General features: G+C 37.0%; 1 protein-coding gene across 6 annotated transcripts in view; it reads right to left on the bottom strand.

Annotated features, from left to right (window-relative positions):
- The window catches only part of TBCD (tubulin folding cofactor D), a 292,421-nt gene that overhangs the window by 100,992 nt on the left and 177,962 nt on the right, over nucleotides 1-13,467 (bottom strand). For all 6 annotated transcript variants that reach the window (XR_006275752.1, XM_038372287.2, XM_043497516.1 and 3 more), the window contains exons 24-26: nucleotides 4,982-5,013; nucleotides 2,241-2,303; nucleotides 1,159-1,235 (exon numbers count right to left, since the gene is read on the bottom strand). Coding sequence is in view for 5 of the 6 variants with exons in the window: in XM_038372287.2 (XP_038228215.1) it covers nucleotides 1,159-1,235; nucleotides 2,241-2,303; nucleotides 4,982-5,013 (172 nt within the window). In the remaining variant the exon portion in view is untranslated. The remainder of the gene's footprint in view (nucleotides 1-1,158; nucleotides 1,236-2,240; nucleotides 2,304-4,981; nucleotides 5,014-13,467) is intronic.

Below are 13,467 nucleotides of genomic sequence, written 5' to 3'. Positions count from 1 at the left end.
TGTAGTCCTGGTAAATTGGACAGTCACATTAAATCTGATTTGAAAAAGTCATCAGGAGAGGACAATTGTGGCAGCTTTTACAGGAATTCTCTGAGTACTCTCCTTCCATCCCCATAATTCCACAATCAGCATACTTTATTCTATAAACAACATAGATAAAGCAATCTCAGACCAGAGTCTCCTGGTATTAAGAGGGAAAGACAAGTCTAGTGAAATGTCGTCCTTTCTCCAATCATTGGGAAAGCAGGGCAGAAAGTTCAACACATACTATTTATATGTGTACACATAACAACATTGCATTATACTGCCACTACCATAATGAAAATTGAGACCTGCAAAATAAAACAACAACAGGAAAGCCAAAGTGAAGCCCCTTAAACAAAATAAAATCAGCAAAGCAAGATTGCCTTTGAAGTTATCATCAAATGGCAGACAGGTAGAAGATGTCAGCTTCAAGCATTACTGTCAATAACTGCCATTGTTAGTGCATGAGCATTACGCTCTTCAAATATGCTAATAAGAATACCTTTACAATATCAACTGTTGAAGGTGGAAAGTAATACTCAAAAGATGATTTTTGGAATTTTGGAGACTGGATTGTTACAAGAAAGGAACTCCTTTAGCCAACTTAAGAGATGAACATTCAGGAATCTCTCATATCCCTCAGGAAAAGAAAAGGAAACTTTCACAAGGCAAAACACACAGACCACTCAAGAGCCTACAAAAGAGTTGTCTGTTTAAGTGTGTATGCAAACAAATACAATACACAGAGTATTAAGAGAAAAGGAGACTAGAGAACAACAGAATAAATCATCACGAAGGGGGAAATTTTTTAAAAGCAAAGATGATACCGCTTGGTTTTAAAGTTGAGAAAGCATTTCTGATAAACTCCACACAGTCAGATTATACCATTCCACAACAGCAGGAGACAGAATTCCAAAAAGGACAAAACCATTTGTCTTACTAGTCCTTTGAGCTCCACTGTTAATTTCTGTTTTTTTAAAACCATTCGTTTTCCTATCCCACATCAGGAAGCAAGAACTTCTAGTATAACAAAGGCTACAATGCTGCTCAGAAGAACAAGGAAAATATATCATCAGGAATGTTTGCCTTCATAGTATTTGTTTAATAAAGCCAAAGAGGATAGAATTACTGTACCTTTATTTGCTGTCTTGCAGTGCTTGAAACAAGAGGCAGACTTCTTAAACTGTCATTTATCAACCATTGCCAGCCATCTGGAGTGGCAGAAAAGATATTCAGTATAATTTTAGTGACAGAGTCTTAGGTATATTGACATCTATTTATAGTGATCAGCAATTAATTAAAACTACTTATTTTTTGTTGCTCTTTCTAAAATAACTGAAGGTGTGAATTACAATGAATGTAGTTATCTTGTTTCCATTCACTGAATACACAAGCCATAGGGCTCAGTGCTCTTCTCCTGAGCCTGTAATGTGTTGAACAGATAGGAAGAAACAATTTGTAACAACTTATTCAGGACAGATGCTACTAAAAGGTCCAGACCAAGTCTACACTACAATTTACTTTTGTATAACTTACGTCGTTCAGGGGTGTGAATAAGTGCCCCTCCTACCCCCGAGCAGCATAAGTTACACCACCTAAGCGCTGGTCTGGACAGTGCTATGTCGATAGGAGAGCTTCTCCCACCAAAATAGCTACCACCTCTCACAGAGGTAGATTATGCTGACAAGACAGCGCTCTCCCATTTGCATAGAGTGTCTTCATCAGACATGCTACATCAAAGCAGCTGTGCCAATGTAGCACTTCTAGTGTAAACTAGCCCTCAGTCAAAAATAGTCACCATGATGAAGGATTTCATAGGTGGGGAGTACAAAAAAGGGCATTCCATCAGGAACCCTCTATTTGAAGAAAAAAGAAATGTTACTAACCAACCTTTAATCAAGCAAAAATGTTCAAAAGGAGAGTCTTATCTTCCCACTGCTAAATATTATGATTTTCAGAGACTTTTTAACAACTTTAAGAGAAAGAGGCTTGTTTGGGGGTCAGAAAAACAAAAAAATTTTTCATACACTGCAATATGCAATATCTTCAGCCACAGATGTGTACCTTTTTGAGATTTGTTAACCTACCCTAACTCTCTAACATCTTGTTATCAAAACTTAGTTTTCTTGAATAACATCACTGGCTAGTACTATGTAACCTTAGAGAATATAATTAGAATGATGCCATAATATAAGACCATTGAAAGTATTACATACCGATTATGGGATCCCCTCTAAATGGCATTTTTGAAAGTGACAACTTTTCAATTAAAGTGCAGACTGGGGGGGGGGAAAAAGGCAATTATATCATTTCTGAAAATAGTAACTTGCAATAATTTTGACAAAATGCAGTCATACCAGTACTGATGTAATATATACGGTTATAAAGACTATACTTAAAATAGAAGAGCAGAAAATGTTGCAAATAGAAATATTCTAACATTATAGCTCAAAAATAAATATGCAAGAAGGAAACTGAAATGGAATTATGCTTGTGGTTCCAACATCGAAAAAGAACTTACACTACAGTAACTGGAGTCTTTCCAGATGTGGTAGTCCCACTGTAAGGCACGTGAAATCAGATTTTATTTTTAATAGCCGAGTCTGTTGGGGCCCTAAATGCATCCTGTGCCTCCTCATGCTCCCATGCTAGAATATAAAGGGTGGCGTGGCCAGGAACCTCCCATAGTTCCCTCACAACTCAAAGCCCATCTTGGTTGAAGACTCCAAAATGTGGGCACTGGAGGATGGGTAATGGGATCTATGCTGACTACAATATCTCAGAGATGTACAGTTATGTTAGGGTAAGTAACCATTCTTTCTTCTTCGAGTATGTGCCAGTGTGGACTTCATTGTAGGTGACTGGTAAGTAGGATCCCTATAGGATAGTGGGAATGAATGAGGAGTTTCAGTTTCATCAGTCAAACAGTGATTGTAGTACTGCTCTCCCAAAACTGGCATCCAACCTATCCACTAAAACCAAGGAGCAATGTTTGACAAATTACTCTAGGAGAAATACTCTACATAGCCACCTTGTAGATTTCTGATAGCACATGCCTGAAGCAGGGAGAAGATGTTGCTTGTGCTCTGGTGGAGGAAGCCCTTGATGTTCAGTGGGAGAGGTACACTAGCCAGCTAGTATCATGGCAAGACATACTGTGTTATCCATTTCCATAGCTTTTGTGATGAGATGGCTAGATCTCTAGAACACCTGACTAGGGCTAAAAGTAGATAGGAAAACAATCTGAATGGTTTCATCCTGTCAGTGTAATCTAATATGTGTAAATTCTTTTTCCCCATTGCCAAACATAGCTTCAAGAAGAAGACAGGTAGGTTGATTAACTAGTTTAGGTAAACCTCTGAGATAACCATAGGGTACGTCTTCACTACCTGTCAGATCAGCGGGTAGTGACCGATCTATCGGGGATCGATTTATCACGTCTCATCTAGACATGATAAATCGATCCCCGAATCGACACCGGTACTCCACCTTGGCAGGAGGAGTAAGCTGATTCGACAGGGGAGCCACCGCAGTCGACTCGCTGCCGTGAGGACGGCCAGGTAAGTCGAACTAAGATACTTCGACTTCAGCTACACGAATAGCATAGCTGAAGTTGCGTATCTTAGTTTGAATCCCCCCTAGTGTAGCCCAGGCCTTAGGAATAAGCTTCAGGTGAGGTCTCAGCAACACCTTGTCCCTATGTAATGTCATATACCAAGGTTCAGCCATAAGTGCCTGAAGCTCTCTCACTCTTCTGGCTGAAGTGATAGCCAAAAGGAAGATCATCTTTCAGAGTGAGGTGATACAAGGGGCATTCTGATAGAGGTTCAAATTGAGGCTCCATGAAATTCTAGAGGACTACTGAGGTCCCAGACAGGGGTGGGTTCTCAGACTGGGGCTAAAAATTTGGTAACAGTGGGTGAAAGAAGACCAAACATAATTGCACAGGTGCATGCCAAGCTGAAATTGCTGTGACATGGATCTTAATCCATGTTGAACAAAAGGCCAGCCTGCTATAAGTGCAATCAGTAATCAAAGAACAGACCATGTTGGACTTCCCATATCAAGAACCTCTTCCATTTAAAAGAATAAGTTTTCCTGCTCTGTATCAAGATTTCCTGGACCTGTAGTGAGCAGTCCTGGTCCATGGTACTAAACACCCAACAGCCACATCTTCAGATGCAGTGACTGCAAATCTGGATGAAGCATCTGGCCATAGTGCATAAGAACAGTTCCAGGTGGTTTGGGAGCTCTTTGAATAGCACTGCCATAGGATAATGCCTCAGATCCAGCTCTGGTGCCAGATGCCACCCCAATACCAATGATGTCTCCTTCACTACACTATCCTGATTCATCTCCAGAGTGGTTCTATCCTGTGCACTGAATGAGGAAGGGTTCCTGTGCAAAAAAATAGTATGTGATTATGTAATTAGACGCTGTCATAATGCATATGATACCACGGGCCAAATTTAAGATTGCATCGACAACCTGAATACTGGCATTTCTTAACTTCTGAATACTTGACTTTGTAACTTTACTGTTCTTTTAATGTAGGTTGTGTAGGTGGGATGTGCACGCGAGAGAGAGAGAGAAAGAAAGAGAGAGAGATCTTATATATACAGCGTTGATATTGCAAGAAAACAGTGGAATGCCAAGAGATGCAAAAGTTGACGTAAATAGAGTAAATTAACTAACATATATTTGCAAAAAGAAAAGGAGTACTTGTGGCACCTTAGAGACTAAAATTTATTTGAGCATAAGCTTTCGTGAGCTACGAGTCACTTAGCTCACGAAAGCTTATGGTCAAATAAATTTGTTAGTCTCTAAGGTGCCACAAGTACTCTTTCTTTTTGCGAATACAGACTAACACAGCTGCTACTCTGAAACTTAACATATATTTGCTATTTTAATTCAACAAAAACAGCACCAGTCAGCTAACATGCAGAGGGACACCTACCAGCTGGTCTCATTAGTTCTCCACCTAAACCCCTTGAAAATAGAAACAAAAAGGCATTATTTTCAGATGATCAATTACTGCATACAATTAGGTATGCTGCTTATTAAAGCACAATAAGTTTTCAGATGAAAAGTAGCCACAGAAATACAACAAGTAATACTCAAGTCTTCCCAAGATTAATCTTGTAAACCCTCCAATCTTATGTTTGACCAACTCTCAAACAGCACTGTACCATCTACTGCCTTAATTCACTTCAAAATGCTCCATAAAAAACCTTATTGTACACTCCATCTTTTCTTTTCCAAAGAACTAAGACCTAATTTCTCTAATCCTATTTGAAAAATAAAAGGCACTCAGGTTCATGCTTTTTTCTGATAGCCTCAGTTTAGAAGTGCTATGGCCCTGTGGAATCTAGGACAGGATTTTTCAGTCACAAAATCTGTCACCATCCTAGTCTCTTTCCACTTGAGAAGCAATTGTTTGAAAATCTTTTCAAAAAAGATATTAGAACTTTATTCTCTAGTTTATTCTTTTATATCAGAGCATAAAGCTTCAAATCCTTTTTGCTTAGTGTTATTTGGTAATAGAAAAACAAAGTTTAAAGCTTTAGAATACAGACGCATGCCTTCTACACAGCATGGATTTTTGGAAGAGCTCTCCTACAATATACCACTCAGCAAAATTACACTGGTGATCCAGGCAATGCAGACCTGCCAACCCTACATAACCCTACTTTTCCTCCTAAGTTATGGATTTGCAGACCTTTCTATAGGGAAATCTGTTGTGTTTGGCTGCTGTTCTTCAGAAACCCTACCTCCTAAGGAAGGGCAATCAATTCATTATTCAGCATTTCACTAAACTGATACAAGATATCAGCCCACTTTTATTCTAAGTGTTATTGTAGTGTTGGCACTTCCTATTTAACCTCCCAAAAAACCTACACACTATCTCCAAATTTTATGACCTACCTGAATGTGCTTCCTTCAAGATTTATAGATCAAATTCAGTCCTTAAACTGACTACTGCAGTACCAGTTTCCATTAACCAACTGCTTTCCATACAATTCTGGAGCCTTAAAATGCTAACGCAGTTCTACAGAAAGTGACTTTTTAACAAGAGCTCAGTGTAATTCAGTGAAATTCAAACACTGGAGTAGGAAATTCCTTGCAGCAGAGATGGAATGGTAAAGCTCCCAGATTGCAGATCTAATATTTTATTTGAACATGAATGTTTACTTCCACTTTATTTAGACTCCGATTAGAACCAAGCAACAATACTTTGTTTTTAATTTACATGCAAATTCAAATTACTTTCACAGAATTATTTTTAAAGTCATAATTTTGGAAGAAGTTAGGAATCTCCTTTTCAAATTACAAGGATAATGTTACATAGAGTATTTTAGAACTGAACAGCTTCTATGGCATCATAAGCAGTAAGTGTTATTCAGGTGTCTGAATACATTAATTCTGGAAGTTATCCAGAAAGCTAAGAACCTCTGCTGACACACAGTATTCCATATTAGCATTAGTCTTGGATTAATGGTGATGTACATGGTCTTTGTTTAATGGAAACTATTAAACAAGTCCTGCCATGCTTTCACAACACCAGAATCCTAAAGAGAATGCTTCCCCCTTCCCAAAATTTAAAAAAAAACTGCTATCTGATTTCCAACTTCACGTACACGTATACACAATACCAAAACATTTCATACTTTCATTATATAAAGCAAGTCCTCAGTGATATTCATATTATTTGTTGATTCTGTTTTAACTTTAGGCTACTTAGTTAATGAACCTCTATGTGGAAAAGAATTTACCATCTTTTCTTCCCATATGTTACATATATTAGAATTTCTTCAGAGAAGTTTACAGCTCACCTATTTGCTAACAGACCTAGAGTGCCAACTGAGGATAATTAAACATACTTAAATAATAAGAATTAAAATATTAGTAACTTTCTCATGTGCACAAATTCCTCAAGTGGTAGAAAAATACTACCAATATATATGATGGTCACCCTTACCTAAAAAATACAAGTATAAACATAAATGTACTATACTGAAAAACGTTGAGACTTATCAAGCCAGATTAAGACTGGAATCAAGTTTGGACATTTTAGCTGTGAAGTACAATTTATAGAATAGGCAGAACAAATCTGACAATTAGAAATGCAGACAGTAACTATTTTGATATGAATCTCTTAAAACATAGGTTCATCACAAAAATAAATTATATCCATTCAGCTTCTTAAGCGACTTTGTCCACTCAAAATAGAATTACAGGAATATTTTAAGGTTTAGTTTATACATTACAGGGCTGCAGAAATACAAAGCAGTGTGATCAATAATATTTCAGTGATCATGTCATCTGTAGAAAAGATTCCAAACTGAGGTGGAGGGAAATAGTTTTCAGTGGTCAGAAATGGAATAGCTGAGAATCTGATCGGATTTGTAATGCTCATCTTCAAATGATGTGGAAACTAAATTAGGCTCAACCAACATGGAACCAACCAAAGGTCACAAAATCATAGACCTAAATTTGGCTCACAGAAAAAAAAATTTTTTCCCTGTAGACACAAGACTATGGGTGAAATCCTGACCCTACTGAAGTCAATGGTAATTTTGAAAATGATGTAAACAGAGTCCTCATTTTTTGCCTCCTTTTCAGACATCTGACAAAAAAATAGGTTTCCCTGAACACAAAGAGGCTGAGCACTAGCTGATCTGCATGCTAGTAGAGGGACCTAACTTTCATAGCTACTAAATCTATTTGCAATCAGTCTTCCCTCTAGCAACCACTGAAGTCTCATTAGACATTACCCTATTTCAAAACTTGAAGGCCGATATAAAATACTTTGCTTGTTGATATAAAATACATCACCACCATCTGAATATCAGTTTAAACAAAAAGCAATTGTAGGACACCAAATTTCTAAAGGTTGCCACAGCATTATGAATGTCCTCCCCAAGATACTGTTGTTAACATGAATTCCTGGAAGAACCAGTGTTGCTGGGTGTAAAATTATTTGAAAATTATTTGGATTTGTGGGAATTGAAAAAGCAATCTTTTCACAAGACTGGAATCTGTCTCCCACTAAGTTTATATGCCTCAGAGTCTTTCACTGGGATGCATGCCAAGAGACATGCTTGCCCTGAAACTACTGAGATTTCAAAGACCTTTGAGGCTGTTAACAATGAGGCAAGCCTATTATCCTTAGCCTGGTACTTGCTGATACCTGCAGGCTGTCTTACCCTCTCAACAAGGTTGAAATATCCTAGACTTTTCATTGCAAGCACAAAGCTTTTGCAACACTTGAGCCATGTCTAGGAGGTTTGTTAGGGGAAAAAAGGGTGGGATTTGGAATACTTTATTAGGAAATTTTGTCACACCAGTAATCAGGGCCATGATACATACTTATATTTCAACTCATTGCAAAACAGCTGTGCTTGATCAGCCAGTTCTTAAAAGTTAGGCAAGTCATCACATTTTGTTGCATAAGGATGCTGCAACAACAGCTGAACACATTAGTTAACACATAAGGAACGATCCCATCACAGAACACGACAGTCTAAACTCAAAGTTCCACGTTTACCATATTACAAATGTGAAATACCTTCTTATGTATATAGCCATCTACAACACACAGACAGTCTCTGAATTCAAAGCAATGCGATCAAAACAAATCAATATGCAGTATGTGGCAACAAATGATTCATGGATGTGGGAGTTGCTCTTCACTAAAAAGGTTAATGGTGGCCAGATACTCAACACAATTAATATAAACAAGGGGGAAGAAATGAAAGCCAAAATAGGGAAAGAACAGGTTAATTTATATATAGATAAGTTAGATGTATTCAAGTAGACAGGCCTGATGAAATTCATCCTACGGTACTTAAGGAACAAGTTGAGGCAATCTCAGAACCATTATCAATTATCTTTGAGAACTTATGGAGAACAGGTAAGGCTCCAAAGGACTGGAGAAAAGTCAAACATAGTACCTATCTTTTAAAAAAGGGAACAAAGACGACCCAGAGAATTATAGACCAGTGAGCCTAACTTCAATACCTGGAAAAATACTGGAACAAATTATTCAGCAATGAATTTGTAAGCACCTAAAGGATAATAAGGTTGTAAGGAATAACCAACATGGATTTCTCAAGAACAAATCATGCCAAACAAACCTAATTTCCTTCTTTGACAGAGATACTGGCCTAGCAGAAACAGGGAAGCAGTAGACATGATACATCTTGATTTCTGTAAGACTTTTGACTCAATCCATGTGACATTCTCATAAGAAAACTAAGGAAATGTATGCTAGATGAAATTACTATAAGGTGGGTTCACAAGTGGTTGAAAAAGACTGTACTTGAAGAGTAATTATCAATCATTTGCTGTCAAATTGGGAGAGCATATCTAGTGGGGTCCCAATTACTTGAATAATGTAGTGGTGAATATGCTGGTAAAATATACATATTAGATCTAGCCATCATCACAAAAGCTATGGAAATGGATAACAGGATTAGAATTCAAAACGACCTTGACTATCAGACAATTGGTCTGAAATCAACAAGATGAAATTAAATAAAGATAAGTGCAAAATACTTAATTTAGGAAGGAAAATCAAATGCACAAATACAAAATGGGGAATAACTGGCTAGGTGGTAGTACTGTTGAAAAGGATCTGGCAGTTATAGTGGATGAAATATTGAATGTGTATGAACAATATGATGCAGTTGCAAAAAAGCTAGTATTCTGGACTGCATTAACAGGAATGTCATATGTAAGGCCTGGGAAGTAATTTTTCTGTTCTATTCGGCACGGATGAAGTCTCCATTGGAGTACCATATCCAATTATGGGTGCCACACTTTAGGAAAGATGTGGACAAACTGGAGAGAGTCCAGAGGAGAACAACAAAAATTATGAAAGGTTTAGAAAACCTGACCTAAGAGAAAAGATGAATAAACTGGGCATGTCTAGTCTTGAAAAAAAGAAGACTGAGGAAGAACCTGGTAACAGTCTTCAAATATGTCCACTGAAGGTAGGACAAATAGTAATGGGCTTAATTTTCAGCAAAGGAGATTTAGGTTAGCTATTAGGAAAATCTTTCTAACTCTAAAGGTAGTTAAATTCTCCCTTCCAAGGGAGCTTGTGGAATCCGCACCATTGGAGGTTTTTAAGAACAGGTTGGACAAACACCTGTCAGAGATGGTCTAAGTTTACTTGGTCCTGCCTAAGTGCAGGGGGCTGGACATGGTAACCTCTCAAGGTCCCTTCCAGCCCTACATTTCTATAATTCTACGATTAACATTATGCATCATGGCATATTCAGCACTGACTGAAACCTTGAAGTCATAATAAATCCACGGTTAGTAGTATAAAAACCAGAGTCAAGTATCTGAAGAGGCACAGCACTTCAGCTTGTATCAATGCTCTACTCATCTCTAAATGACCATGTTACCCCAGTCTTTATGACAAGATATATCTCAACTTCAGAACTGGAGTCAAGAAATGAAATACAAGTTAATGTTCAGAATCTCTCTTCAACCTGATATTTCCTCAAGAGTCTCAACAATCATATGCAAGACGCCGCTGTTTAAAGAAAAGGATCACTATTGAAAATGTAACTTCATCCAAAGCTTCTTTGATAATGAATGCTACTACAATGCCTTAAGTGCATTACGATAATGTCCCAGCTAACAAAAAAAGATATCAGCCATACTTGTTTCATGGTGAACACCATACAGATTGGATTTAAAATGCTTCAAATATAATTAGGCTGGGATATTGGCCTCTTTTCCCACATGAGGTATCTTAAGACATAATTCTCCACATGTGTCAAGTTTGAAGCTTTTGTTTGCACTAGGTAATGCTTAAAGTAGGTATGGGTTTGTCAATTTTTCCAAAACTACAAAATATCACACACACAAAAAAGGTATACTGGACCTGATGATCAGCTCATACTGATGTAACTTCATTTGCTTTCCTTGGAATTACTCCTGATTTACCTTAGATTGAAATCAAAACCAAGCCTGCAGTATCATATGCTTAACTAAAAACATACATGAAAATTCTTCAGCCAACCAGCACTCTTAAGAAAGCTTTTGGACAGAATTAATCAATATGTCTAAAGGAAAGGAGAATGTAGGCAAATACTGAATTTGTGTAGACTTACTTTAACTTTTTCATGACACAATAGTAAATCTACAAAAGCATTTAAGCAGGAGGTAAGGGAGGAACTAACGTATAAAAAAACGATTAACGAAACAGAAGGCAGAGAGATCTGTCTTAACAGCATATAAAAACAAAGATCTGATTACAACAAATGTATTACATAATATCTCAATTTCTGAGACAATGCATAATCTTGCTTCCATATTAAAAAAAAACCATGATCTGCCCTATAATTTTTTCAGGCATAACCTAAGTCCACAGTTCATAATTAGGTCTGTCTTACTAATGGTAATCATTAATAAAAGGCTAATTTACATGTAATACTAGGTAAACCAATGCCCCATTTACAGCATTGGGACTTTTACTTAATCCTAGATGGGAGATATTAGGTGTATGAAAAGACCGTGAGATATAGCTGACTAGCAAGCTCATAGCCTCTTATAATATATTTTACAGCTATTAAAACTTGTTAATTACCACTTTTTAAACATGCAACTCTTTACATTTTATCTCAACTTCATTTTCTGGCAGGTCTTTGCAGTTTTATTGTGAAACTAGCTTATTCGACATGTTAAAATTCATCATTATCAGAAAAACTAAACACTATTATAGTTTCACTTTTGGCCAGTATTAAATATACATTTATGACATTCATGAATACATTAAAAAAATCTTTTGAGGTAGTTTAATTTAAGAACCAGAAAGATGGAAATAAAATTCACTCAGGTGAAGCAATTTAATTTTCAACATTCTTACTGGGTCTTGTTATACCCTGAAGATTCCAGGGAGTCATTTCTCAAATGGAAAGCATTATGTGCAGTAATTACTCATTATCAAACAAGTTCAACTTGTTCCACCAAGTGTTTGCCTAGTAATACCCAAGTCAAATTGCAGGTTTGCTTCTGGAACCTGAACCAAAAGGTTTATTTTTCTTAGGCAATTTTAAAGAATTTTGTTACCCATAACAATAATATTTTTAAAATGTGCTTTAAATTAGGCATTTTTGTCTTTTATACAACTATTGCTTAGGGCAAATTATGGTTAATCAAGTATGCTATTTGACAGAGAATCAATTTTAGAAGCCTATCTGTGATGAAAACACTAGTAGGCATCTTATAACACCAGTAAATGCAAGATGTGCACTTTGTGACAAAAACAAAATTATACCCCAGCTCCACCCTGGCATTAAATAATTTATAATAGCCAAAACAGCCACCCACAAAGCCATTGTTAACACGTAGCATCAGTGTTATAAACTAAGGCACATTAAGTCATGAACTAGTAGAAGCCAACTCACATCAACAAATACAACCTTTAAAAAGCAAATTTTAGTATCTTGAAACTTTGACAAATCCTAATGCATTTTCATGGAATGGAAAAACATTTTAAGTAATGTTACTGTCATAGATATTCAATTCTATGCTACAAATGCACCAACAGAAATAATACAGCATCTCAGAGCTTGTCTACATTACATGCTGGATCGACAGGCAGCGATTGATCCAGCGGGTGTCGATTTATCGCGACCGCCGAGCGCTCTACTGTGGACTCTGGTACTCCACCAGGGCAAGAGGCGCAGGCAGAGTCGACAGGATAGCGTCAGCCGTCTAAGTACATAGACTTAAGCTACGTTATTCATGTAGCTGAAGTTGCGTAACTTAGATCGATTCCTGCCCCCTCCTCCCCCCACAGTGTAGACCAGACCTCAAAGTCAGATACTCCATGTCCAAAGAACTCAATATAGATAAATAATTAGATAATTATAAATATATAAATAAAGATATAAATAAATAGATAATTAGATAAATAGCAAGAACATACACTGCAGTTTTACGTAACAAGTTGTTTATTTGGATCTTGATTCCCTTAGATCAAAGGGCCAAAACTTGAAGTCCGATTTCAGCGTTAACTCACTTTTTACCCAAATTCTCACGCAAATTACCCTTTAGTTACTAGAGGCTTTACTGAATAAGAAGTGAATGAAAAGGAAGAAAATTCAAAAAAGCCTCCATCTGGCCTAAGAATTGAAAAACAGAATTAAACTGCTTGTAGCACTGCTGACAATTACAAAAGGATGCAGAAAGTAAAAATATACTTTGACTACAAGGCAACCTTTTGGCCACTTTAGCACTTTGTAGGATAAGGAGAGATTACAAATCACTTCTCTAGACTAAGTTCAGGAATGCAGAGCTCAGGCATAGTAATGAGGAAGAAAACTACAAATTACTGAAGTTGTGGACTAGCAAATATGCTGCTTTATTTGGAGTGTTTTCCCCTCTGTCTTTGGCTCTGTCTGTCCCAATCCTATTTAGAAT

The sequence above is a fragment of the Dermochelys coriacea genome, chromosome 14, assembly GCF_009764565.3.
Source record: "Dermochelys coriacea isolate rDerCor1 chromosome 14, rDerCor1.pri.v4, whole genome shotgun sequence".
In the NCBI taxonomy this organism is placed as follows: domain Eukaryota; kingdom Metazoa; phylum Chordata; order Testudines; family Dermochelyidae; genus Dermochelys; species Dermochelys coriacea.
The sequence above is the reverse complement of the archived record's forward strand: the minus strand, read 5'-3'. Positions and strand labels throughout refer to the sequence as shown.